General features: G+C 41.8%; 3 protein-coding genes and 2 long non-coding RNA genes across 17 annotated transcripts; 2 read left to right on the top strand and 3 right to left on the bottom strand.

Annotated features, from left to right (window-relative positions):
* Positions 1 to 425: 425 nt before the first annotated feature.
* On the bottom strand, positions 426 to 12458 carry LOC143903684 (uncharacterized). 2 transcript variants are annotated; one of them, XM_077417535.1, is made up of 8 exons: positions 11239 to 12458; positions 7619 to 8517; positions 3062 to 3178; positions 2760 to 2884; positions 2194 to 2365; positions 1866 to 2047; positions 1479 to 1679; positions 426 to 1194 (listed from the first exon to the last, which is right to left on the bottom strand). In XM_077417535.1, exons 2-8 carry the CDS (start codon positions 7637 to 7639, stop codon positions 936 to 938), a joined length of 1077 nt encoding a protein of 358 aa, XP_077273661.1. In that variant the 5' UTR covers positions 7640 to 8517; positions 11239 to 12458; the 3' UTR covers positions 426 to 935. The 2 variants fall into 2 exon arrangements, with proteins under 2 accessions (XP_077273661.1, XP_077273662.1); XM_077417536.1 differs by having other exon boundaries at positions 12023 to 12458.
* On the top strand, positions 12459 to 13195 carry LOC143903707 (uncharacterized). The gene is made up of 2 exons (XR_013258791.1): positions 12459 to 12681; positions 12806 to 13195. It is a non-coding gene; the product is annotated as an uncharacterized LOC143903707 (long non-coding RNA).
* On the bottom strand, positions 12528 to 12887 carry LOC143903709 (uncharacterized). The gene is made up of 2 exons (XR_013258793.1): positions 12748 to 12887; positions 12528 to 12666 (listed from the first exon to the last, which is right to left on the bottom strand). It is a non-coding gene; the product is annotated as an uncharacterized LOC143903709 (long non-coding RNA).
* Positions 13196 to 13266: 71 nt separating the features above from the next.
* Positions 13267 to 18936, bottom strand: LOC143903697 (transmembrane protein 42). Of its 5 annotated transcripts, none has more exons than XR_013258781.1 (4): positions 17161 to 17738; positions 16683 to 16829; positions 14621 to 14826; positions 13267 to 13997 (listed from the first exon to the last, which is right to left on the bottom strand). XR_013258781.1 is itself a non-coding variant. In XM_077417559.1 (4 exons), the coding sequence occupies exons 2-4, from the start codon at positions 17311 to 17313 to the stop codon at positions 14677 to 14679; spliced, it is 450 nt and encodes a 149-aa protein (XP_077273685.1). In that variant the 5' UTR covers positions 17314 to 17478; positions 18754 to 18936; the 3' UTR covers positions 14439 to 14676. The 5 variants fall into 5 exon arrangements, 4 of the variants coding, with proteins under 4 accessions (XP_077273685.1, XP_077273686.1, XP_077273684.1 ...); XM_077417559.1 differs by lacking the exon at positions 13267 to 13997 and adding an exon at positions 18754 to 18936 and having other exon boundaries at positions 14439 to 14826; positions 17161 to 17478; XM_077417560.1 differs by lacking the exon at positions 13267 to 13997 and adding an exon at positions 18507 to 18524 and having other exon boundaries at positions 14439 to 14826; positions 17161 to 17478.
* A 125-nt stretch (positions 18937 to 19061) lies between these two features.
* Mypt-75d (Myosin phosphatase targeting subunit 75D) lies at positions 19062 to 27149 on the top strand. Of its 8 annotated transcripts, none has more exons than XM_077417517.1 (9): positions 19062 to 19511; positions 21145 to 21408; positions 21494 to 21796; positions 21901 to 22043; positions 22124 to 22249; positions 22440 to 22515; positions 22588 to 22805; positions 22907 to 23072; positions 25306 to 27149. In XM_077417517.1, the coding sequence occupies exons 2-9, from the start codon at positions 21180 to 21182 to the stop codon at positions 25626 to 25628; spliced, it is 1584 nt and encodes a 527-aa protein (XP_077273643.1). In that variant the 5' UTR covers positions 19062 to 19511; positions 21145 to 21179; the 3' UTR covers positions 25629 to 27149. The 8 variants fall into 8 exon arrangements, with proteins under 8 accessions (XP_077273643.1, XP_077273646.1, XP_077273644.1 ...); XM_077417520.1 differs by lacking the exon at positions 19062 to 19511 and adding an exon at positions 19619 to 19901; XM_077417518.1 differs by lacking the exon at positions 19062 to 19511 and adding an exon at positions 19619 to 19954.
* The last annotated feature ends 765 nt before the right edge of the window (positions 27150 to 27914 follow it).

The following is a 27914-nucleotide window of genomic DNA, read 5'->3' as shown; positions in this document are numbered from 1 at the left end:
TGGTAACGCTTCGCGCATTATCTCCGAAGGAGAAATTGCACGCGGGAATCGTTAACGAGCGCATTATTAGCGCGATTGAACGACGCCGTAAAAAGCGCGAAATAACCAGTCGCACTTAATTGCACGCAATTATCGTTGTAACCGATAAAGCCCCAAAGGATTAATACCATGTCCCGAATGTGTCAATCTTTCCAATTTACTACTTCACCTCACACATCGATCCGTTACGCGAGCGTACTAATTCAACCTCGTGATATATTTGAATAACAGATTGTCACAGTATCCGTCGATGTCTTATACTCGTATTTCTCCGTTGAGAGAATCTAATCAGGACGAAGATAATCGTATAGGACGCGAAATTAAAACACAAAGTGTTCCCGATGCGTACGAAGAGAATCTCGTTGTTTCCCATCCCATTCGCGGTAAAAGCACTTTCTCGCTGAGTATAAGCAGCAACATGTAACAAATTGTATAAGTCAATGTCACCAACAATTTCCAACAACGCGTTACGCGGCGTATGTATCGTCGTTTTCCTCGCCGACCCGAGTTCAAATCGAGCCGACACATACCATCTTGCAAAATCACATAGATCATTATTTATCCGTAATAGTGTTTCAAACTCCGCCGGATTTATACGTTCCACTAAATATCCCAAATGTCCCAAACACATGTAAAAAACATTCGCAGGCACGTCTTTATATATATAATTCATAGATATACCTTCATCGAAATCTTTCCTTTCTCTTTTACCGGAAATTTCCTCCCAGGACTCATCCAAATAATCGCGTCGAAAAAATGACAGCAAATTCGTAATTTAATTTGCCGACGATGAAGAGCGCATAATGTTGGTGGTGGTAAAATCCTCGAGCGGTTCGCCGATCTCCTTCGGCTCGTTATTCCATCAGGCTCGACAGAGAACCGCGCAAGTCCCGCTGCTACGTCATTGTCGAAGGATGGGATTCCGGTGAATCCGGTGGTACCGGCAACTGCGGCGTCTGCCGATTCGAGAGTCGCCTCGGCCAGCATTGCGGCGAGACCGGCGGCGTCGGTCTCGGCGTGTTCGGCGCGGAACCGGCGCGGGCGGTCAATCGCCAGTTGCTACTGGAGAACGCGCTCGATCTGCCCACGGCGGAAAGGCTGATGTTGCTGCTGCTGCAAGCCACTGCCGCCGAAAGGTCCACCTTCGACGCAGCCCTGTGTGTGATCAACGTTAATCAACTTTCGGAAAATTTGAAAAACGCCTTTGCAGCATCCAAATAACGTTCGAAAATAAATATATAATATTTATTTTCCATATTTTAATAAACAATCTATTTTCTTTGTAAAAAAATATCTCTTTTTTTTCAATCTTATCTTATTTTTATAAATGTAAATGTGCAGGCAATTAAAGTACTAAGTCGTAACGTTTTCAATTAAATAATTTCATATAGATACGAAAAAGCGAAGATATAAGATCTTCCGGAAAGGATTACTGTTACCTAGAAGGTGGAGCGGATCCTCCGGTGTAAGAATGCAATCCTGCCGGTCCACTCCGTGGTCTCGATGTGGACACAATGCTGGATGATCTGTGCAAAGCCGGCGAGGGTGGCGCGGACGGAAGCATCCGGGGTGTTTGCGGAGGTGTCCTGCCGGATGACGCGCTTCCGATACTGCTGGTGGATGACTTTCTTCTTAGAGTCCTGCAAATTTATATATATACATTGTTTATTCTACACTGCAGCCTCTATCGTCTCCATTTTTTTATTAAATTTTCTAGTGCTTATATATAAATTGTTTATATACGTAGTTCTTTGCTACATTATATATTATTGAATATAATAAAAATATGTACATCGCTTTATAATTAAAAATTTTGATATAATTACCTCTTAGAAGTTGCTTGACGGCAAAGCCCGGTTGGACAAGTGCGTCCCATGGCGCACTTACCCTCGCACACCTCTTTCGCTAGGGCCAGTGTTTCGTAATTCCTCAGGGTAGAGCTGCAGATCTCGGCGTCGGATTCGGCAAGAGCGAGGCTGGGAAATCGCTCTTTCAACCTATTACGCTCCTGCATCAAGATATAATATACAATAGAAATCTAATTTGACGATGTATAAATGTAAAATAACATCGACTACGATTTGAAGATTTTTGATAGAATAGAGTACACGAGAAGACTTTTTCGTAACTGCATTCCGTTTGTTTATTACTTACGTCTTGTAAGCGGCTAGATTCGAAGTCCTTGAGCTGCTGTTGAAAACCGGCATTCGGATTTGCAATGGATCGACCGACCCTAACGACTTTAAGCGCCTCTTTCCAGGAGAGATTAGTGGTGCTCATGATGTAGGCCACCGCTACTGTCACGCTCCTCGACATTCCTGCAAGACTGAAAAAAAATTATCTTTGTTCATAAAAATTTTCATTTTATTTTATTTTATTTCATTTTATACTTTTATAAATCGCAATTTTGTAAAATTTTGAAATACTCTATATTGTCAAAATCGTTGGATGTTCTTCTAATCACAATTTCTTGGACCAATTTACCCATCTCTTCCTTAAGTTAACAAAAAATTTACTTTCCGTCTACTTCTCGTTAACAAAATTTACTTCTCTAATCGCTAATCATTTGAAAATTATAGATATTTTAATATTTTCAATATTTTATTACATTAAGGAAATATATATTTAAAAATCGATAAAAAAAATTCTACAGGAAAGGACATCCCAGCAATTTCGAGACATTCCGTATTTATTACAACAATGAATATATATATATCTACCAATGGATCAGAACGTTTCCACCGCGAAGACGGGCGGAATGAATGAAGTCGTTGCACAGAGAAAAATACTGCGTTAAGTTCTGATCGGGACTGTCGGCGGCCAAGATGCATAGGTAATGCTTGTCCTGAAACGCAATCGGAGATTTAGTCCGAGTATATTTATTTTTGTACAAAAATATAAACGTTTCTAATCTGAAGCTTTCCGTTAATTACCCAACTATGGCTATATTGAATCTCAAATTCGGTACATGCTTTATCCGGCCACACTTTGTGCTACGCTGCTATACATCGTTTGTACTCACGGAATGCAAACGGCGGGCCGTGTCGTGAATAGCCAGAATATGCGTGATTTTGAAACGCTCCAGCTGATCGGCGTCCTTGCTGTCCTGATAATTACCTATATAAAGACCAGGAAGCACCTGCGAACAATAACGCGAGGGAATTGCGGAGATGACACACATTTTGCGACGAGTCTTAATTGATACGTTAACTGATTGTCAACGTTTGACATATTAGATGATTCTTAAAAGACGAGGTCTTAAAAGAAAAGGAAATATTGATTTAATTAGTTGTTTTCTATGAAATAATTTCGTTTAAAATTAATCCTTTAAAGTTATCTTTTTCTTTATAGAGAGCTAATTATATTTAATTGTCGTTCCGAATTGTAAATGCTATTAAATAAGCGCTATAAAATAAGGCTAGCGCGGATCTTCGTTAAACGCATCTGTTTCCTCTCGTCGCAACGAGGTGAGGTTTCCTTTTTATAGCGTGACTATAAGTTCCATTCTGACCGAAGGATTGACTTCACGTCTTTATTACTCGACAACTTGTTTAAACGCATTTCAATATAACGACTTACCTAGCGCTGTCGTATAACCTCGCGCTTAACGACCGACATAATACGCTTGATAATAATAAAATTTTACGTCTGGTAACGCGCGATCGTACAGCTCGTAACTGTGAAACGGAAGTGCAAGAGATAAGCCTGACAGAGAAATGTTGCGAAATGAAACTTTATTTACGCTAATCCCCCTTCGACGATGATTTATAAAATACGATACATTTCGCGATGAGGATCGTTAAATGAATAAATAATCAGTCGATAATTTTATGTGGTCTCGTTGTAGCTTTTAATGCATATTTCTTCCTCGAAAGGAAACCAATTTATAATTTTACTCATCTTCTATTTTAATATAAATTATGTATAAAGCATAATATATTTCGATAATCCGTTGATTGTATTAAATAAAAAATATCATATATATGTAAACGCGTCGGCTTTATTTTAAAATAAAATTATATAATCACAAGATTTAACAACGACGGAACATACAAGTTTAGCAATTTCAGAAAGACGAAAGGAAACGTGTTAAAACAATTAACTTAGTTAAAGCAACGCAGTATTTATAATCGTCTCAATTTTACTCGATACATTTTTTCTACTACAAAATATAAAGTTCAATTATTTAAAACGGAATTTTTACATCCACGTGACTTTTTTTCCTTAAAATATGTTGCCTGATAATGTCAAAGTTTCTCGTATCTTTTACGACGTATCTTATAAATTATGATATAGTGTTTTTGATTGTATATCTTATAGCAACATTGTACATCACGCTCATACATCGAAGCATATGAGCCGCATATTATCTCGTTGCGGTCCATTTTATCCCACGATCGCTCGAAGATCCTCGTTCTCCAGCGGGCTGGGATCGTGTTCGTGAAGTGTCGCGTTCCCATCATCTCGTAGAAATTCCTGAGCGAGTACGTCGATAACGTTCAACTTTTCCTTTCTTTTCTTTTTGCAAGTTTTTGTCATGCATTTGATCTTCTTGCATCGATTACGAGACAAGTTTCGCCGGTAGGTTCCACTGGGTAGGTTGTCAGCTTTCTTCGTGGCAATCTTCGCAGCATCCGTGATCGTCATCGCGTTAACCGCTGGCGAGATAGCGTCGGTGGTTGTAAAGGCAATATCCGCGAAACGTTGCGGCGTCGTTGATTCCGACGTAGGGTTCAGATTGTTCAGAGTACTCGCGAGGACGTTGGTAGTGCCAACGGAATCAAATAGGCTTTTCAGGATAGACGATTTGACAAGCTTTACGCGTGCTTCGTACCTAAGCAATGACGATCCTACTTTTTTCCGATCGTCCCGTTTTCGGCAGCTGCATTTCTTTCTTCGTTTACGGCGCGGGCGCGATCCGCGCTTCGCGAAGAATTCGACGATCTTCTCGCGATCGGCCGTCTCCCTCGTCGTTGGGTTTACCGATTTTCGATGCCCGGTTTTCTCGTCGACCCCGGCCCCGGCCAGCTTCGCGTCCACGGCGTATCTCGATTGAAAATCAGGTCGTGACACCGGAAGTAACAGAACGGATGACGGCAAGTTCGGGATGTTTCTCGGTGAACGTATGAGAAGGGTTTCGATGTCATCGGATGGATGATAGGTGGATCGCGATGTCTCGTCGAGCGATCGATGCCCCGATGCTATCCGCACGCTGCCGTAGTGAATCGCGCAAACACACCAGGAGACCACGAGCGATCGGAATCGCATTTTTGCCAACAATGCCGGCTGCACGACAGCTTGTTTATCGTTATTCTTTCTTCATTAGACGGACGTGTCGTTCTCCCGTGTTTTACGCTTTGATTTCCGGATTTTTCTCCTCTCTTTGTTTGTGATCGATCGATTGACCGCGCGGATCGCGTGACGACAGCCGCCAGCCACTCGGTAGATCGCTCGCTGTGGTCTCGTCGAGATTCGGTTGTTCCTTCTCGTCTAAAATCAGCGCGTGAAGAAACGGAGGAGGGAGCAGACTCGGTGACTGCAACACCGGGGAAGAGGAGAGGGTAATCAACGCGCGATAAGAACATTTCGAATGAAATTAAACCGCGGGGAAACCGAGACTAACGACCCGCGCCGGGAGAGAATGGGTATTTTCGAGGTAGCCCATTGCGACGAGATTACAGCGCTAGATTGCTTCTCTGAACGTCTTAATTTGCTTATCGCTTATCGCGTTAACCCGATCCTCCAACTCAATGAAAGAAAAAAAGACGATCCTCATCGCGCTATCGTTAAAAACTGAATCAATATTAGTCGCGGATAATCGTGGAATGAGGAAACAACGCTGGTGGGATTTCATTAATGTATGCCGCCCATCTGTAGCTTAAACGCCTTTCATCAAAATTCAATATTTGCCAAACAGTAAGTTAATCTAAGATTACCGCATCACGTCGACGGCCATTACGAATCCATCACGCAGCTTTGTATTAGCATTTCTCCCTCAGTGTGACCTGGATTTCTTCGTCGTCTAATCGTAAGTAATCTTTCGTCCAAGCAGACGTCGAAAAAGGCTCGATATTTTAACTTAATATACTGCCGAAGAGGGAGAGAACGATAAAAATGTCTGACGACTTGTCTAGGATCATGGTCTAGGAAGCGCGATTTTATATATACCTAACCTTTATGAGCGCCCTTGATTATGGAGTATCTAACCTCGAATACGTGCCTGATCGAACGGGCCGCAGGGGGAAGTGATCCGCGCAGTTCCTTGGGCCTAACGCACCCACGGTATTACCGAGTTCAAAACACCGCGGACATACACGAACAATTATACATACACCCATACACGTACACAGTCTAGAGTGTGAGGAATTACAAGTGAATGAGTCTACACTGAGAGAAAAGATCCGTTGTACCAATTTAAAGTTTTAGATCAATTGTGCCAAATAGCCTAGTGCTGAAGGCGCCTAACCGTCCTCACCCGAGGACAAACTGGAAACCCCCCCCCTTGATTATGGAGTATCTAATGTCAGACGTTGCAGTGGAGGCAAATTAGGTTTTTATCTCGGAACCGGTAAAAACTACTCGGATTTGAACGTTTTTTTTTTTTAATGTAGGTAATTAAAAACACTACCATGTTTATGGGTTAAAAATTGAAGCTAATTGTTTATTTAATAAATTTTCAGGTTTATTTTAATTATTTATTTAAAGCGTCAATTTTTAACTCATAAACATTGTAGAGTGTTTTTATTTACCTACATTAAAAAAAAAAACGTTTAAATCCGAGTAGTTTTAATCGGTTCCGCGAGATAACGCACTTTTTTGGTCTACTTTGCCTCCACTATATAGTCAGGCTATAAAAAGGAAACCTCACCCCGTTGCGACGAGAGGAAACAGATGCGTTTAACGAAGATCCGCTAGCCTTATTTTATAGCGCTTATTTAATAGCATTTACAATCCGGAACGCGACAATTAAATATAATTAGCTCTCTATAAAGAAAAAGATAACTTTAAAGGATTTTAAACGGAATAGAAAACAACCAATTAAATCAATATTTCTTTTTCTTTTAAGACCTCGTTTTTTAAGACAAGTTGCTTTAGACGCTCGGATACTTCGTTAAATCTTTTGTATACAGTGGTCAATTAATTGCTGTCTATTAATAGGCTAAAGAAGACGATACGAAAAGATAGAAACAAATCGAATATATCTTGAAATAAATAAATCTTAACGGTATAGCCCTCAAATATTCAATTATTAGATAATGAGAAAGACTGATCATTAAAAATGCAGGAAACAGAGGATGAAATATTATCAAATAAAAATTATTCGGGAGTTGTTAAATAAATGCAAATTAAATATCGAACGTTTTGACTCCGCTTTGGGATTTGTGCCCACCGAAAAGCGGTCCAAAGCGGTAAATATTTAATATATTCATTTCGCAAAGAATAAAACGTCCTGTACGATTTCTAGACTATCTCCCGAACTCGATCCAAGTTCCTGCCGGTATGAAAAATGCATGTTTCCTTCAGCTAAACGACTATCGATCTAAAAGTACAAGCTTCTTGATAAAAAAGAATTTCTCACCTTGTTCATGCCATTCCCCATGATGCCGGTGCGATGGTGAGCGCGTTCTTAGTTTATCGCTGTTTAAAAACCCGAGTCGTGCACAGGTTTTCGTTCAGCCGTCGTCATCTTCAGTCTCTTGAGTTTATTTCTCGACGATCCGATTCGATCCTCATGGGCAAGGAGGTGGTGTTGTTTGTCAAGCAGCATCGTCGACGAACAGATCCAGGCTCCGGTAAGCTGACGCGTATTCGCTCGTATCTCATCGGCGGCACGCAGCGCGAAAATGCATGGACAACGTGTCTCTCGATTCCATCCACCTTTTCTTTCGACATTCGCAGTATTATCACTCTTTCTCTCTCTCTCTCTCTTTGTCTCTGTCCTTTTGTCTGTCGCCTTGATAATTTATTACTCTAACACGCTAATCGGCGTGTTAGATTTATTCCAGCTCCCGATAACATTATCATGCATGACGTTATTCTGAATTTTCTCCGCTGGAAGAGTCTCCGTCTCGCTTATCACTTTTGCAATCGTGCCTCTTGATAACGCGGGACAGCCTGCATCTGTCTGTGTAATGCGAGGCTGCGTTTCAGGGAACGGGGGCATCCGGCACGTTCTGATTCTCAAAGCGCGAGGGCGCATTTATATTCACGACTTGCTTTTCGCGGCCCCTTTATCGAAGAACTCCCGTATATGGTTGTCTCAACGAGGAAGATTCCATTTACATGCGGATTCTGCCTCGCCTAACCTCGGGCGGCAACGGGAAACGAAAAGGAGCCGTGTTTTATGCGGACCTTCGGCGCGCAAGCTGGAGCGATCGACTTTCCAATGCACAAAGCATCAGTGTCTTTGTAGTGGTGTGTCACGAAAAAATAGAACCGCGGCGTTTTCAGGAAGTTACCTGCTGCGATCGTGACGTCCTGCAAGAAAGAAAAAAATATCGGTTAAAAGACGTGGACGAGAATTTGTCTTGGGTATCGATTAGCAATACGTGGTGCAAGATTGCCTCGCATGAGGAAGGAAACGTGCGCTTGTTCTTTCGAGAAAGTGGGACAAGTTATTGATAAATTGCCGGCGTTCCCGACGTGTGTCGCGTGATCTCGATAGTCGTCTTAAAAATGACGCGAACGCAAACCGAGGAATTTAATTTCGCGAGAGCGAACAACGACGCGTTTTTTAAGTTACGTACGTCGGGAGCACAGCTGCATCATCGCGGAACACGGAAATAGCGAACACCCGTGGCACCAAATGGTGGTGAATGGCAACAAAATTTTTAAAATCTTGGAAAAAAAAACCAGCTGGCATTGTTTCAGAAAACGGACAAGGACGGGGTTTAAATAACGCGAGCTTATCGATTACTTTAAGATCAATAAGATGGATTGTAAGGACTGGCAGTACGTTAACCCACTTTGCCAGCCGGGTGGTGGATTTAATGGTGTCCAACGCGTCCAGATTCAGTTGGATTCAACGTTTAAATTTCCGTGCAATATGAGGTGCGATTGATCGCACAGAGAAAATTATGTTCACTGTCACGGACACCGAGCCCCGATATTTCCTCTGGCAGAAAAATAGCGCTCCCGTGGCCAAAGTGGCGCATGGGAATAGACGTGTTTTGCTTGTATGTACACACTCGGATATGGCAGAAGCGCGAGGCTACATATGCGTTTATGTAAATTCTAGCTCAATATATTGGCTCGGTGCTGACGGGATGTATTTTGCTGCATGACGGCAAAACATACTTTGCGTTGCAGCATGCGCTCTGATTTCGCTCGCCAAGACGAAACATATCGAATGCTCGAAACACGCGAGATGTAGCGCATGTATAGCACTTTGTTTGCTCACAAGTGTTTACTTTCAATGAAACGCAATCGAATATCGACGTAATTGCGATACGACGACGTCCAAGAAATTTCGTCTTTCCAGTTGGAACGTATATTAATTTGGTCGACTGCCAAGAAAGAAATTGAAACTATACATTGACGTGGCTGAAAGTTATATTAATTGCAACCACGACTCACGGGCACTTCACGACGACCTCGTAACTTAATGCCACGTCGCTAGTTAGTAAGTATGAATTATGAGTTTTAATCTATTGTGCAGTCACACAAGGATATAAATAACAATCTTACAGTTAGTTAAAGAGATACGTGAAAGGAGACTTAAATACTTGAAAAAATTAAAAAAGTTCTTTTAAATGGAGCCTCAGAAAAGATTTTCAAATTAAAAGGATCATTTTAAACATAATTTCAGAAACGCTTATTTATATTAAAAACTAACAGTCCTTTAAATGTAATATATAACAAATTTTATAAATATGTCACGAGGCGTGTGCTTTTATCTTTTTCTTTTTTAATCTCGAATTAATACTACAATCATTAAACAACTGGTAATTTAATATTTGGAAGTTAAACACTGGAAAGTTTAAAGGATTATTTTCATTAAATTACATTTTCAACATTTTCGAAAATCATTTTATTCACGATAAAACTTTTGTCTCGAAAATGAAACATTGGCTGTTAATAGATTAACACTCCATCGTGATGAGAAGCCATAAATTAGTGATTGCAATACCGGAATAAGGTAATAATTTTTCATTATTTATCTATATACGTGATTTAATCTCTGATCTCTGATATCAGTATTATGTTATCGGCGTTATATATGTGTACGTGTAAAGAGGTTTGCATAAAACAAAAATGAATACAATAATAAATATACGTAAAAATGCATATTTGATTTATTGCGGTTACAATCAATAAAAGACTATAAAGTTCTCTAATTAGCCTAAAAGCCGCCTAATCTAATAATACTCTATATAAAATGTAATTTATTTTAGAGAGAGTATTTCGTCACTTCGGAGGGCGAAATATCGGTATTACAATCACTGGCATGAACATGAATGATCTTCCATCAGAATATTCGATATCGTCCAGATTTGTGCATGGATATATTCGCAACTGGGAGGCCGCTCTATGTTGCTACTGTATAAAAGTTATCAATTTGCCATTCAGATTTAAATGCAATTGCATGCTAAAAGCGCAGCGTGCGTCCCGCGATGTTGACCTACTCTTAAAATAAAACTATGAGCCGATATATGTGCGGCCGGCAAATCCAGTGAAAACCAATCGTGCCCGACGAATCGGATGCTGTCACTCGAAACGTTTGTGCGGTAAATTTTTTCTCTCATGCACAGATCAATCGCATAGAATTAATTCATTAAAATCGAGGGTGCCAAAGACGCACGTCATAAAATCATTTCGTGAATTATTATCTAGATCGACTATTGGATTCCCTTTGATCTCAATCTCTCATCTCGCTTTGATTACCTCGCATATGCATATCGCGATTTAGCTGTAATTAAGCTAAAAGCTGTACGTATTATAAATGATGCGGCAAATTTGCACCCAGCTGATACTTCTCTCAATACAGAAGGACGAGATGAATGCTTAAACGAACGAAGATATTAGAACATTTATTTACGTATACGAAATAACAAGATAGCTATGAAGATTAACAAATAATCTCATCACTCGCGATGAACGAACGCTTCGTTAAGAAACGCGTCTGACTCGACGTTCAAGATCAAACGAACGTCCGAAAAGAGAAAGGATAAAAAGAGCGATTCGATTCGAGACGCGCACCTGTACAATTCACGTTCCACACTGATAGCGCGAGAAGAACGTCAGGGAGAATCCCTTTGGGAGAGATTGCTCTCCGTTATCGCGGATTAGCTCGTTGCACTCGCGGGACGCTATCTCTTTCTCTCGCTCTCTATCTATCTATCTCATTCTCTTTCTCCGAGAGCAGCCGGAACGGACGAGAAACCGTTTGCACTTCGCTCAACCGTTTCCGCGAGGAGAAATTCCCAAGGCGGCCGATCGAGACGGATCGCGCCTCTTTAATTCCATTGTTCGGTTACACTTCCAGCCTCGTCTGTCACACACCGTTGCAGCGGATTGCACCGCAATTCGTGTGCTTTCCTATCTCCTTCTCTTTATTCCTATTCCTCTCCCCCTTTCACTCCCTCTTCCTCTCTCTCTCTCTCTCTCTCTCTCTCTCTCTCTCTCTCTCTCTCTCTTTCAGCGACTCGACGGAAGGGCGCTTCGTACGAAAACTACCCTGCTTTCGGCGAGGTGCAGCGCGCGAGGAGCAAACGCAGGGGTTTTCCCAGTGGCAATAAGCGAGGGGTGAGGAAAGAGTAGAAAAAAGGAGAAAGAGAGAGAAAAAAAGCGGGGTGCGCGCTAAGTGAGGGAAACTGGACTGCGACGACGAGGAGGGGCAGGGGAGGGTAGTGGAACAGCGGCTAGAGCAACGTGCAGGATAGTGGGGTAGATCCTATCAACGCGCGGCGCGAACAGCCTGTCTCGAATGCGCGTTTCGCCAGTTTCGACATGGCACGGCTCGTCCTGTGGCAGGATCCCGCACCTGAAACACCTGAGACACCTCCTGGGAGCGCCGGCGCCGTCGGGACCAGACGGATGACAGACGAGACGACGAAGAACGACGATCCACGTCGCGAGGACGGTCGCAGACTCGCACACTCGGAGGACGCACACCTTGAGCTCTTGAAGCACTATTGCGATCGATTGTCGCGTTGGATGACGTTTAGCCCGACAGGCTAGATCAGCCCGACGTGCCGGTGGCGAGACACCGTCGGGAGGGACATTCCGATTGTCCTTCTCGAGGAACTATAATCTCGCCCGCCGCGCTGTGCCCGTAACCGAAGATAGCGTCTGGATCCGCGGCGAGAGACAGGGAGAATCATAACTCTTTCTCTCCCTTTCTCTTTAGGAGCCGACGCAGACGTCGCGAATGCCCAACGTCGTCGTTCTCACTCCGTCCGCGGGAATCTGCGTCCCGTTCAAATTCATCGCCATGAGGTGGGCGAGGATGAAGGTGGAAATCTCGTAACAGATTTGTCGCCACGAGATGGGAAGGGGTAGAAGGCGCGACACGCGGTGGGGATCGGCAGGACCGAATTCAGACGGTTCGGATCCTGGCTCGACATGAAGAAACCCCTGTCTCCGCGAGACTCTGACGACCGACGTAGAGGCGTATATGCAGATTTTCTGGAATTTAAAAAGGTTATAATCTGTACTCAATCTAACTAGTCTCTAGATAAATAATAATATTGTGAATAAAAAATGTACAATTAAGAAATGGTAGAGAATCTCCGCGAGTTTTAAATTAGAGTTCCTTTACTGTTAGATCAGCAAATTCCTCGTCTGACTTGAACGAGGGTTAAAACTTCTCGCGATGTCTTCCGAGCCAAGAGACAGCAATCACACGTTCCGCGATGTTCCCGGCGACGTGTCGGAGGGGGTAATCCGCCCCTGAGGGTGAAAACGTCGAGAACGTCGAGGCGCGCTCGCGCAGAAGCCGCTCGATAAAGGCCGTTCTCACCCCCTAATCCCTCCTTTTTTTCCCCTCGCTCCGCGACCCTGCCCTACAAACGAGATATCTAGTGTAGTAGGACTCGCACACGGGCTACTAGGCTACGCTTGCGTCGGACGTGATCCTGAATGGGCTCGCATCCCGCCGAGACGTGTTGCCGAGGCACGCTCTCTCCGCTACCGCGATACATCTCGAAAGATCGAAGGGGTGACATCAAAAGCGAGCGAAGCGAGAAATGTTTCTCGCCCCACACACACAGTTTCCTATCATATAAATAAAATAAAAATATATAATAATTTCTTCTATATAACATTTCTCCATATTTACAATGCAATTACAATTACAATAATCATTTCTCCTTCTATAATATATTCTCTTATATACGAAATATTTGGTTTCCATTATACATATTATTTATCCTACGTTTGCTAATTGATAAACATGATATTAACTCGTTAACTCGTTATCTCGAAGAGAGTGTTGAAAATCCCGACAGCGCGGGGTCGGGTTGCACATGAAAAAGTCAACGACTCTCAATTTCGCATCAAAATTGACGTGCGCGTTTGATATATCATTCTGATATCAAACTATCTCGATACCTGCAGGCGAATTAACGTCAACAGGAATCGATTCGTTCGACGTCCGCTGTCAGACGCCACATATTCATTTGCATGGTAGATATATTTTTACGTCCCGGGACGTAAATACATCCGACTTCATTACGCGTTACATCGACGCCAAGATCGTCACCACGGGCGTAACGTAATAATAACGATGTATAATTTGCACACCGCGCTAATTTCGCCTCGTTAATGCGTCAATATTAAATTCACCATGCGTTACCCACTTGACGGCAGGGAGGAAGCATCGTGCTAGCGTATTTTAAGGGAGAAACGGGAGAGACATTCACTTCGTCATCGTCATTCCGCTTATATCCAACGCTACTATAGACATGAAAATCCACTTCGCTGTGCTAAAACAGGCGCCACTCGAGGCCTCGAGAGACCTGAATTTTTAGAGAACCACTTTAAAACCCGGCATAAAATCTATCTACAGAAGCATAAAAATATTGGATTAATCGCGCGAAAAGCGATACAAGAAACCTCATAAAATACACTACGTTTCTTATACTACTGTACAAAACAATTCATTACTTTTGCTTTTTACTCTCAAGATTTTCCATGCACTCGAGATTCTTCAAGACTGATCAATCTTTTTGAACGAAATAATCTTAAAGCGAAACATTTCTCTTTAGACCTAATAGATTATTTTTATCCTTCTGCATTAATAAATTTCACACTGCTGCGTTCATTGAGCAATCTATAACACGGTATCGTATATACCTATATGTGCATGTTATACGTCATTCCGTGTTCGGACAATCAACGCGTTTCAAAATTATATCCATCATTTACGAGAACATTATTATAGAGAAAACATAAAATACTTTATTTATAACAAAGAATATATAATTGTGGTTTATACGTAATTACAACACTTAAGACTATACTATCCATACTATCCTATACTCTTTCATTTGTATATCAAAATTCATTCTTATTACAGATAACCCAATACGTTTCTGACGTAAGGACATAAATATCTGTCAATACAAAAATGGAATCGTACCGTTGTAACATCACCATAATCGCTCTTGCTCGTAATATAAAAGCGCCCGTCGTTAGCTATTGACGTTTCAATTTTTCCTCGACGGCGGAAGCCTTCTTTTCAGCGGGAACATTGCAGATCAACATCAAGCCGAGCAGTACCAGGGAAGTTCCGCACCACCAGGTCAATGAAGTGGATTCGTCAAACACGACGGATCCTACGAAAGCCTTCAACAACGACAAGAGATATTTATAAAATTGCTGTTTTATAGTAATGTAATCGGAACTTTTGATATATCAAGCCGTGCGTTTCTCGATAATTAAACATACGTACTATCGAAACTAATACATTTCAATTTCATCCCTTTTTGTACAAATTAAAACATATAATAAGAATGAAAAACATAATAGATGTAAAATGTCATTAAAAATATTTATCTGTTTCTCATTAGATCTTTTGGCCAAATTCTTTCTTTTGTTATTGCTATATTATTGCATCATATTAGATATATCTGCGGAAATAAAGTCTTGTATTATTTTCGTATCTTGAAATTATGAAAGAAAGGTAAAATATCAGAGATCAATGTGATCGGCAAGCCACGTGCTTGACATATGGTAGTACACATATAGAACAAACCATATATGTAGATACGAATATAAAATTGCATCTTTATTTCTCGAAGATTACCAATCGGTGACGTTCTTAAGTTTAAAGCACCTATATCCTCGCAAACCCAAACTTAATCTCGTAAATGTTTAATTTCACGCCGACGTAATCGATATACAGTGTCGTTTTAGTAGCTATCGCGCGAATCGATTAAGTTGATTTTCACGGAAGATTATAGAAAAATTCTGTCGTAACGTGTAAAAAGATATTCGTACGTTTCAGATTATTTCTATTTAACGAGACAGAGCTTTATTAATATTTCACGTTACGCGCGGGATGAATATTTTTCATAGGAGAAGGAATGAAAAGAGAGAGACAATAGAATCCATTTGCGGGACGGCGAACGTAATTATTTCTGTTATTCTAATAATAATTCCGGCGCAATGCATTTCCCAGCGTATAATGTAACGCTATCGGGCTTGCGTTTCAATAGCGTGTGTATATCATATCGTACAGTTCTCGTTCAATCGCCACGTACCTGCGCGCATATAATTGCTATGACCGCATTGTGCACCACTCGCGGAATTGCGTCTAGTTTGCGAAACAACTTTCACTCTTCGCGAACCAACTCTCGGAAGTATATCGGACCGCGCGCCGCGACTATAGACGAATAATTGCCGCTGACAAATGCCCTTCTGCAGGATTATTTCCCTTCGCCATTTCATTTCATTATCATTGTTGAAACTTTCTCAAAAGAAACCACTCATTGTCAGCCGGATGTTTCACGACGATCTAATTTCCTTCTGTTGTTAGCACGACGGATGGTCGTCCTGTCGCGCGATCGTAATTTTCAGTGATAGATTCTCCAATTTGAAGGCGACTTTTTTCTTGGGAAAAAGCCATCATTTAAATCGTAACTTTCTAATTTTCAATTTTACGTGTCTTTTTATAAATCGTGAATTAAAATACTGCTGTGTGTTGACGTGGAATTCTCTTAAAATTTAACGTAGAAATTTAATCGAAAAATATTATTATATTTATTTATAGAATTTCCTGGATATATATATATATAAATTTATATACTATAGTCTTTTCATCTTTCAATAGCAAATTTTTAAATTCGAAGTCAACGTTTCTCCCTTTGGCGAAAAAGTCATCATTGATATCGTATAACTTTCTAATCTGTATAATTATAAATCGAGAATCAAGATTCTTTTGAAGTAGACTTCTCTTAAAGCTTTAATCGAAGAACAATGTATTAATTATTTGGATACCTTCCCGAAAAGCTTCTTTTTTTTTCGATTATTTCAATACAGTTATCGGTGCTTCGGGATTTTTGCTAAGTCAATTGAGTTCAAGTCTGTTGAAGAATCTAACGTAGTTGGGATTATACAATCGCGAGAGAAAAGTTCATATTAACCCGTGTTATCCAATGAAAATATTTACGAGATATTAATTATAAGATTTAACAACTCACCGAACAAACATAGTTCGTAGCCGCACTGGCGACGGTTATCGGCAAAGAAGAACCGCTACCGTGAAGCGCTTTGACAAAAAACGTGCATCCTACGGTGTTGCTCGCGATCATAAAGACGAGAAGCACTCCTTTTAGAAGCAACGATGTCTACAAAAAAAAGCATGTAAACATTGTAATGCTTCGTATCGTTATAGCGTTATGTTTATTACTACAGTTTCAAATTTCTAACGTTTTTAATCTAGTTTCAATTTTTCAATTTTCAATCGTCAATCTCTCTTGCGTATTTATCAGTTATTTGTTTGCTTCGGAATGCATAATATAATAACATACAAATATTGTTAATACAAAACAAGACAATTTTACAGAAACACATTTCCGAACGTTATAAATATCCTAAATTCCTAAAATCAATTAAATTCTGTTTCTTCTAGAAATTAAATTTAGAAATAAAAATCCGCGGTTCATTTCATGTTTTTACCGGCGCGGCGATTTGAATCGGCCGTCGACTCACCAACGACGACGACGCGTCAGCGCCACCGGCAAGCTTGCCCAGAAGACTACCGGCGGTCGCAAAAATTCCGGAGAAGACCGCGAGATACGCCCCACCGCCGCGTGAGCCGCGTCCTTCCATATCGGTAGACAATTAAGACAATGCACGACGCGGGGACGCTCGGACTCTGGAGTCCGGGTGTCGGCGACGTCGTCGTCGATGTCGATCGCGCTATATGTAACCCAAAGGCAGGGTTGAAGGCGCCTATGCTCCTAACCAAAGAGGTGGAAACCCCTCTTCCCCCGTCTAAAAAAAAAAAGTGTCGACATCGAGATCGGCGGGAGACGCTTCAAAAGATCGCTCGGCCCACCGAAAGCCGAGAGTGGGGGACGCGCGGATTCGAGAACCGGCGTCTTACCACGAGCGATAAGATTCGCTGTTATCTGCTCCCGGATTCGAAATCGAGGGACTCCGTATACACGTGTGGTATGCCTCGATATGCGACGCGGAGGCCGATATCGAGCGCGATCGCACTATTGACTGTGGCACTATGGCGGCACAGCGGACAGCGGCACAGCCGCGTATATATGACGTATATGACGGCGGATCGGGCCGGGGCGGATGAGTCATCCGCGGGGCTTGATTCTTGAAATCATTCGCAAGAGAAGCGTATGCGCAAATGTTGTTCTTACAGAAAAGTTGCAAGAGTCGATTGGCTGTCGCGCACAGCTTTTAACCAATCAACTTGCAACGTTTCTGTAAGAGCAGAATTTTTGCATGCGTTTCTCTTGCGAATGAAATCAAGAATAAATCGAGTCCTCGCGAGCACGCGCCTTCGCGCGTCGACGACGACGCGGACGCGCGCGAATCGATCGTGATTTATGGAAACGGAACTAACGGAAGGGGAGATTTTTCGATCTCGAGGATGTATAAATCTCGTCATCGCCCGGAACTTTAATCAGGAAACGATCGCACGCGGCTAACGCGTACGTGCCGTTCTTGTTCCGCCTCGACGATTGAATTAGAATGTTGAAAACAATGTTAACGTTATATCGCGATAAAGGATACGAGTAGAACGTTTATAATTTGAATTCTTTGACATGTGTTTTGTAGGAGCGCAGTTGCGAGGAAAGAAAAGTGGGACGTTATCGCGCGTACGCTATCTCATCTCCGTGATGACAATATATGTTTCTCGCAACGCTGATAAGTCATACGCACGTGACAGTAATAATACCAGCACGTAATTAAAAAGCGTTTGTCATACGTTTAATAATCGTATGACAAACGTGTATATACCATATCGAGTGACAAATAACGACTATTGAAGAGCGTACGGCCTAAGGATTTGATTGTAAGCCACGTCAAGATCCAGGCGGAGCGGCAGTCTATTCACGCTTCGTCGATCAGCTCGTCCGGACCGAGACCGAGAAATGAGAATGTGAGAATTCCGAACGACGCGCGGGACGCGGGAGCGACGAGGAAACTCCCCGGAGTCCCCGGCCTCGCTTATCGACCGGCTGGCGCATAACGCCGCATAACGCAGAACAGTTAAACACACACAAAGGTTGCCAACAAAGCTACCTTTTTTGTCGCTGTCGCTATTGCGATCGCTATATCGCCTATTGCGCAAGGGTCGCCATTTTACGCAATTTACGTTATTCCGCGGGCGCGGGCGAGGCGGAAGTATGAAGTATCGAGCCGATCGTCGGCGACGCGGCGACTCGGCGAGTCCGGAGTGTCCGGACCGGACTCCGGACTCCGGAGTTCGGAGTCCGTCGCTCGAGGGGTGGGGGCGGCGCGGCCCAGGCGAGACTGGCCGAGGACGGACGAGGTGAGGCGAGGCGTGCGCAGGCGCGGGCGCGATCTCTCGGACTATCGCAACTCGCGAGTCTCGCAGTCTCGCAGGCAGTTTAAAAATGGCGACCGACAGGTAGACGTTTCCGCGGCTGCACGCGCTGGCAGGCACGGGAACGCCAGAACGCCACCGGCCATCCAGTATCTGTCTCGCGGGACGCGCGCGCCGAGGCCGAGGCCGAGCCGGATCCGGCGGGATCGCGCTCGCTCGTTCGCTCGCTCGCGGATTATGCCGTAATCGTCGTAGGTTATCGCGGCGACAGGCGCGAAGCGCGACGCGAATGAATCGCCCCGGTCCCGGCCCCGCCGCCCGTGCGTCCGAGCGCCTCCTCGTCCCTCGTCCCTCGTTGCATTCCGCTCGCGCGATCGCGGAGGAAATAGGGGGAGAAGGAAGGAGCGGGACCACGCGCACCACCGCTATCGCCACCTCCGCAGCCGCGGCCGCGTGTCGAGCGGGCCGAGCCCCGAGCCGCGCGTTTGCATACGTAAGTAAAAAAGAGAGAGAGGATTGTTTTTCCCCCGATTTTCGGCGCCTCGCTCAATCGCGCTGATCCGTACCTGTGTGTGTGTGTGTGTGTGCGCGAGAGTATCCCACCCCCTCCCCCGCGGCTTTCTCACGTTCCCGGTTCCCGTGAGATCCTGCGCGATACGCGCCTCGCGCCTCGCGTCCTGGCCTTGATCGCGCGACGGCCGAGACGGCTTCGGTTACCCTCCGAAAAGCGATGTAATTGGCAGGAAGTAAACTCCATCTCGAATCTCGACGACGCGTTTCCCCGCTGGATCACGCGCCGCGTCTCCGATCGCCCCGCACGGAGGAGGAGGATGCGATGAAACCCCGCGAGACGGAATATTACTCTGCCGTGCACCTTTCCACGGTGATTGTGCGCCGAGTAACGTGCAACCGGACGTCAGGCTCGATGAACGATCAGCGAGTATCTCCTATGCGTCTCACACGCGCCTCTCGCGTCACCAGGTTGTCGAGAAATCGTGCGACCGATTCGAATCGGAGTTCGCATTGAGAAAACTGTAGTGCTCCTATGTTTTAACTGTTTTCTAAAAAAAAAAAAAAAAAAAAAAAAAATCAATTTCTTCCCGTTATTTCGTTAGCGGATTTATACTTTCTTTTAAGGAGGAAAAATAAGGCGTGTTTATCGAGACCTGTGTGCTCGGCTCCCGTTTTTTAAATTCTCTCTGTAAATGTAAAGCTTGCTTCGTGTACCGAGATTGTGGAATGTTTAAATATGTACATTCTTGATCCAATGACGTAACGTAGGTATTACCTGAGATTAAGGATAGAATTTATTGCGGATGTGTTACACAGGCACGCATAGTCTATATACTCTGCATGCCTAACGAAGATTTTCATTATCATCATTCGTTATCGTCATATCTAATTAAAAATATATAAATATATATATTCATTGATTACACATTGTGGTTTTATCCGCGAGATAAATCTCTAAAAATTCTCAAGATAGCCGCACTAATCTTGTTTTTGTGCAGTATTTTTAGAAACACACAATTTTGAAAGAACATTCGTTGGAACGTGTTGAATCGTCGTTCACAAAAAAGCCCCTTTTTTTGTCAACGGGTACGAACATTTGTGCAAATATTGTATGTTTACTTGTCTAAGTACTTGATAAGTTTTGAGGGAACATCTGGTTAAAATATGCTATCGTTCCCGCCAGGTGTAACGCAGGAGAGATCGGTTAAGTTGCGTGTGCGTTATTGAAATAAGTGAAAATCTCCCGATTACGCCAGAATGACGTCTGGTATTTATCAAACAATTTTTAATTATCTGAGAATGAGATCTTGGCTTTGTAAGCGTAAAGGTAAAGCCGCCTGAATTTACTTTTTTTTTTCCCCCCCAATTTCTTCAGTTTTGTGATTGTCTTCTGAAATACATTTAGTGAAAACAAGATGAATGTATGCTATTGTTAACAAAATCGAACGTGGCTCACGAGCGTTTACGACACGTTTATTCTGGAACGAGTTACTTTGTTTTCTTGATACAGTTGCACAAAAATGCGTTATGTATGTGTGTATGTGCGTGTATGTGTCTGTTTAAATTCTATCTACGTGTCGTGTGACGTTTTCTTCTCTCTTTTTTGTGAACAGGTAAATATACTTGCAAAAATTATAAGCGCGTAACAATGGAACACTCAGAGTTAGTGGCAGAGATGGTACACGTTGAAAGACTGACCACGCAAGAACGGTTACACCTGGCGCGTCATCGTAGACTTCAACAATTAAAAGTGTGGAGGCAACGCGAGAAGGAATGGCTGCGGCACCAAACTAGGCATGCGAGTAATAAGCGTCACATATACTTCAGCGACAGCGTTATGTTGTTGGAAGCCGCTGCGAGAAATGACATCGATGAAGGTAAGAAATTTTGTACATATATTGTTCGAAACAAATACATCTGTGTATCGGCGCGTTACGTCACCAACGTTTATTCTCTTTCCAGTAAGAAGGCTTTTGAAAAAGGGCGTAAATCCTGACTCGACGAACGAAGACGGTTTGACGGCGCTGCATCAGTGTTGCATAGATGACAATGAAGAGATGATGAAGCTACTCATTGAATTCGGTGCTAACGTGAATGCGGAAGACAGTGAGAAATGGACACCGTTACACGCCGCTGCCACGTGTGGTCACTTGCATTTAGTCAAATACCTTATTGCCAGAGGTGCGAATTTATTAGCCGTTAATGCTGATGGCAATATGCCGTACGACATTTGCGAAGATGAAAAAACGTTGGATTGTATCGAAGGTAATAGAATTTTTTGTCAACGTTTAAAGATTGCCACTTTAAGACATACAGTGCGACTAGTAATGTCACGTATTTACGTTAAAAATTATATTTTTATAACGCAGGAGAGATGGCAAGACGAGGAGTTACTCAAGAATTAATAGATGAAACAAGAGCTTCAACCGAGGTTCAAATGTTACGTGATTTGCAAAAGATTGCTTCTCTAGGAGGTGACCTCGAATATAAAGATCATCAAGGTGCTACGCCTGTAAGTATACACCCTCGTTAAGATCTGTTAATTTGAGAAAAAGAAAAAATTATATATTTTCGTTACAATTTTCATTACAGCTTCATATAGCAGCGGCAAATGGGTACTTACGAGTCGTGGAATTTCTTCTTGACCAACATGTATCAACGGATGTAGAGGACAATGACAAATGGCAGCCAGTTCATGCAGCCGCATGTTGGGGACACGTAAGTTTAAATCCTTTTTTTTATGTACGTGGATATACGCAACTACAAATTATAGGATTGTTATAACTATGTTTATTAAGATTGAAAGCAAATCTGTTTTCCCGCCTCTTTTAGATAGCAATTAATAGCAACAATTTTTTAATATATTTTAAATGTTATTTTAAGTCTTATACACAACTTTGTATTACAGTTGGAAGTACTTGAATTATTGGTGCAAAACGGAGCCGACCTAAATGCCAGAAATAAACACGACGAAACTCCCGCGGGTAAGACTTGCCGATCTATTTCGATTATTGCCTTATTGTTACTCTATATTTTAATATTTTAATATGTTGCAGATATATGCGAAGATCCGGAAATTAGGGAGAGGATAGTGGAATTGAAAACGGAACAGGAGAGTAAACGACTTCGTGAAGCGCAAGGGCGTAGGGTACGCAGATCGCAAAGCATAAATACGCGAACGCAAAGCGTACGTCGAACATCCATTCGAGACAAAGTTCTTACTACGAAAAAAGACGCCCAGGAAGAAACTCGCTTAAGGTTACAAGCGCAACAGGTACGATAAAAAAAAATAAGGGGAAATTAAAAATATCTTATATATTTTCCCTGCTCTCTTTCTTCGAGATATAAATACTATGTGGGATATTTCTTTTTCAGACGTATGTTAGCGCTCCTACGCCTAGTATTCCGCCGTTGGAGAACAATACGCAGGAGGTAGGGGACCACGAGACTGATTCCGGCGCGCTGACTTCAGCGGTGCGGAAAGGTCCCGAAGGAAAAGACAACGAGTCTTTTCTTCGCGAAGATGTTGATAAAGATTCAGGTACATTCCAAATGTATTCTTGCTTGCATTGGTTGTGGTTGAGTAGACTATTGTGGTAAATGGTAGCTTTGTGCGAAGAGACTTCCAAAAATATGTACCTCGATCGTGTGATTCAAGAATTGCACATGTATACATGTACGTATATACGTGTATATCATGCTCATTTGTGATTCATAATGCCCAAAACGTAGGAAAGTTAACGCGAGCATAAAATTTTTCAAGATTGTATTTGAAGTTTTATATATGTATATAAGTCATATACTCATTAAAAATTATAAAAAATTGTGGCGAAAGAAGAGAAAATAACGATTATTATAGAATGATTAATCATACTGAGAGTGCGCGGACAATTTCTTGTTAAGTCTGACAAAAAAGCGCATCTTTATATTTTTATATATTAATAAACAAAATTTTATATACACACTATTAGAAAACAATATTGAATAATCCTAAAGGATCAAACAATCCGAAATATATATGTATATTATATACATACTAATCTGCTAATTGTAAAATCCCATAAATGTACTCTGTCGAACTCATTGTGTTAGCTGTCGATTATTTACCAGCTTTTTCTTCTTTTTTTTCACTACTGCGTGCTCCTGAATAATTGCGAGGTTAGTTTTCTACGTCACTTTTCTATTTCTTTAATTATTACATTTCACGATCTGTACGATGCATTTAATTGCGTTATCTTTTTCGTATCATACATATCACACTGCGCCAGAAGTTATTTGCTCATGGTGTACGTAAAACGTATATCTACATGTGCTGCGCATAACACAATGCATTTTTCTCTCTGGAAGTGTTCTCACGTTAAAACGCACACATACACGTACACATTTCGCTTTATATTCATATCGAATCTCTTTGGCAAGGCCTAAAAGTGGTACTGGCTTCCTTAGCGTATCTTTGTGGACCGTTTTAGCAAAGCTTAGCGGCCACTGAGCGCAAAATAGAATAATAATCAAACGGATGTGGTATTTATTATAGATATGTCGAATTGTTTCTGTAATTTCTTACATAAACTGGAGCCTAATCGATTTAGAGAACCATATATATATCATGCTAGTAGGACGTACAATAAGTAGAATCGACAGATATATTCTACATTCTTTATACATATTGTACTATGCGCAAGTTTCCTCTAGAATAAAAGCATACAGGACGATTCTTAATTATATCACAGGAAGTGGATCGAGAGTTCAAAACAAGAAAAAGATCTTAATATGTAAAATTAAGAATCGCCCTATATGCTTAGATGACTATTTGGTAAATATTTTACTGGATAAATATAATACGTCCGTAGTATAACGGGCGAGTTTTGAGCCTAAAGCATGACCTAAGGTTGATCGCAGCTCTACAAATTTTTATGTATACCTGTCGTCAAGTTCTATACACTTTGTATTAAAGATTGATAGCGAATTCTCTAATCGGCGAATGCTTTGTACCCATTGTATTATGTGGTGAAGTAATAAGGGGTCGCACTCCTCTGTTATTGAAGTAGTCAATTCGAGAAGTAAAAAGAAAGACATATCAGATATAGTGAGGACGAGCCATTGATGGGCGAATTACCAACGGATCTTTATGCTTGCGTTTTCTAGACGACAACAATTTTATCTAGAATACCTAGATAAAATTATCACGCCGTATTTCATTCGATAGTACTTAGATTACGATCGATAATGATAACGCGCAAATACAGGTAGATCGATCGTTCGTAGATCCGAACGTTGAAAAAATTCCATTGTAGCAAAATGTGAAGACGTATAGATATATCCATAGTCATTAAACAACGCTCTTGTTCTTTGTAACGTAACTGCCGTAATTATCATATTCTTTCTGTATCTCTCTATCTCTCTATCTCTATCTCTCTTTCTCTCTTGTGTATCCATTGATTTTGCTTGCGTAAAACGCAACCGTTGAACTATTTAGTAACAATACGTATGTACACACCGATGTGCATATGATGGTCCTTGTTGGTGCAATGTTTTCGAAACGCTTGTTGCTGAAAGCGCATGTCAGGCTTGGCGCATGAGACTCATAGTGTTGACATCCTTGATTTTTTCTCTTTTTTTTATATTTTATTTTTTTTTAATTGTGATCAGTGCGCATAGGGATAGAAAATGGGGTTGAGGTGGAGGGGCGGAAAAGTGGCGATCGCGTCGATCGAAAAGTCGGCACGCTTGACGGGGGGAAGTAGCACATTGGATTTACGTGTTTGCCTGAACAGCAGTGACAGGGCCTGACCCGCTGGTCGGCAGCCAGCCGCAGTCGCCGGTTTACTCTACGGACGCTGACACCAACGGCAAGATCAACATACACGTGTCCGTTGTTTTCGTGAAATCCCTGTCGGATCTGAAGAAGAAACGGGCGCAGAACCGGCACATATCCGGCGGCTCCTTAGACGCGAACGGGAACGGCATCCCGATGCCGGTCTCGTCCATCTCCAATTCCGATCTCAGCACCGACGATTTCACCCAGCGCTTCACTGGGAACACCAGTGAGATCGTGAGCGATAATCACTCGAAGAAGAGCTGCTGCACCGTCATGTAAACGCGCTAATTACAATCTCGTTTTTCTTGTCCTTGCCCACTGTTATCTACGATGTCGTCGGAGCTCACCGGAATCTTTCGCGCACACAAACGAGAATATATTCTCGCAATTATATCTTCCAGTATTTTTTCCAAGACTCAACGCTGCGTTCTTGTACTTCCGCAATTTTTCGAGTCGCGCGTTTAATCCGAGCCTGAGGGTCGTGATATTTTTTTATTAGATATATATATATATATACATATACATATATTTTCTTAGCACATATAGAGCGACATTATGTACATCACAGATAACCGCGGTGGCGCGTGTCGACAGCTTTAAAATCAAAACAGTTATCGGTTTTGATGTCGCACGAACGGCATGTACTTAAATCATGTTTTTTCTGCGATTCTCACGCGAATCGCAGCGTTTGAACAAGCTCGGTATCAACAACACCTTGTTACGATGACTACTCAGAGCATGTACTTACATTTGTAGAAATTATAATTGCATTTTTGTTTTACAACTATCCTGCGCCTAAAGCGTTCAAGTATTGTACAGACTTTTACTTTATTTATTGTTATATTAAAGGAAATGTATAGACTACTAGAAAGACAAGAGATGTGTGTCACAACATTCGTAGGTACTACCTAGATTCGAGTTTTTCTAGTATCCCCGCAAACAGGTATAAGACTATCAGACATCTTCCAATATTTTTTATGAGACTAGCTGTAAGGATTGAGTGGAAACTGTTTTTTATATCGATTTAAAGATTTATTTGTAAATTTTGATATGTAGTATTTATCTGTCTATTACAACTAAAGACTTTTCACTTGAATTCCTTGTTCCGCATATAGCAAGTCGCTATATACATCGCTGATTTACAATGTTGCACCTGTGTTGCGCCTTTGACAAACGCGTGAAGCTTTCGAGTTTAATTCGACAATTCGTGCCGGAGATATTCGAGATATAAATATGTAAACTTTACTTCTTTTTTTTCGAGTAAATTTTACGCATCCCCGTGTAACGAGGGAGAATACCAGCGAATCAAAATGGTAGCAAACTTTATTCGAGATCACGCGTATATACAGGATCGTGTGTAAAATAATCATTTGTCCTGCCGAACGGTCGTATTTTTTGTACACGTTTACGTCAAATCGCATCCAAATTAAAAATACAAAGAGGGATCTTCGAAGGAAGTAAATAGTACAAATAAACGCTCATACATTCCTCCACGATGCATAATAAACGTTGCCAAACTTTACGCGGCTTCCGGCCTTCACGATAGCAGTCGCGTGACTCGTTCCGCGTCTTGCAATTACGCGTTAATCGTGAAACTAATGATAATCGCCGCGATTATTCCAATTAAAAGTACGTAGCACACGTGCGATAGTTGACGCATGATTTGATTGCGAATGTCTATGGCGAAAGTTGATTTCAATGGCTGTATTTGAAATGGATTTATGTGACGTCTACCACCTGTTTATATCGTATTGTAATATAGTAACATTATATATAAAAATAAAATTACTGTACATGTTATCTTCGTATATCTTGTATCTTATATATCTTATCTTATGTAACCCGCAAAAAGGTAGTTCATCAACTTTTCATATACGCTCTCGATACGAACTCCAACGCTTTCAATAAGAAATTGTTATTTTATAAATATTGACTCATTTCTCAGTGCATTACAATATGATTTAAGAATCGCGAAGAAATGCCATGCGAATAAGAGGCAACGAGTTGTTCGGTTGATGAACAATTTGCGAGTTTTGTTATTTAATATTTATTTATCACGAGAGATCAAACGTAAATTTGACTAAAATCTTTCTATTTAGCAGCTTATATTTATATCAGAGATATGAACATGAGTTGAAAATTTATATGTACTATTACCTCACAGCATGTAATCGTTCTTTGAAGCGCGGATTTCACCTATTTCAGTCACGATGTTTCTGTGGGTCATTTTTAACGCGCTTATCAGTACAGTTTCCGCTTGTGTACAGCTTCCAAGATACATAACGGGTCAGGAACTGAATAGTGACTGATAATAGCCATATAATGACAGTCATGGTGATATGTACGTCTACGAGATGTGGCTTAGCGGCCACGGGAGGAAGATTACATCAGTCGACTTCCAATTGAGAACTGATTTAATCAACTGTGCATCGCGCGCGCGCGCTCCGTCTCTTCTGATGCAACCACCGCGCTTTATTGAGCCTCGTTAGAGCCACAATTGACAATAAATAAGAACGCGATGTTAAATACACGAGTGTTACTCGATACTCTATTTGTATTTTTCAT

Source organism: Temnothorax americanus, unplaced genomic scaffold (assembly GCF_048541705.1).
Source record: "Temnothorax americanus isolate GAGA-0224 unplaced genomic scaffold, ASM4854170v1 Scaffold49, whole genome shotgun sequence".
Classification (NCBI taxonomy): domain Eukaryota; kingdom Metazoa; phylum Arthropoda; class Insecta; order Hymenoptera; family Formicidae; genus Temnothorax; species Temnothorax americanus.
The sequence above is the reverse complement of the archived record's forward strand: the minus strand, read 5'-3'. Positions and strand labels throughout refer to the sequence as shown.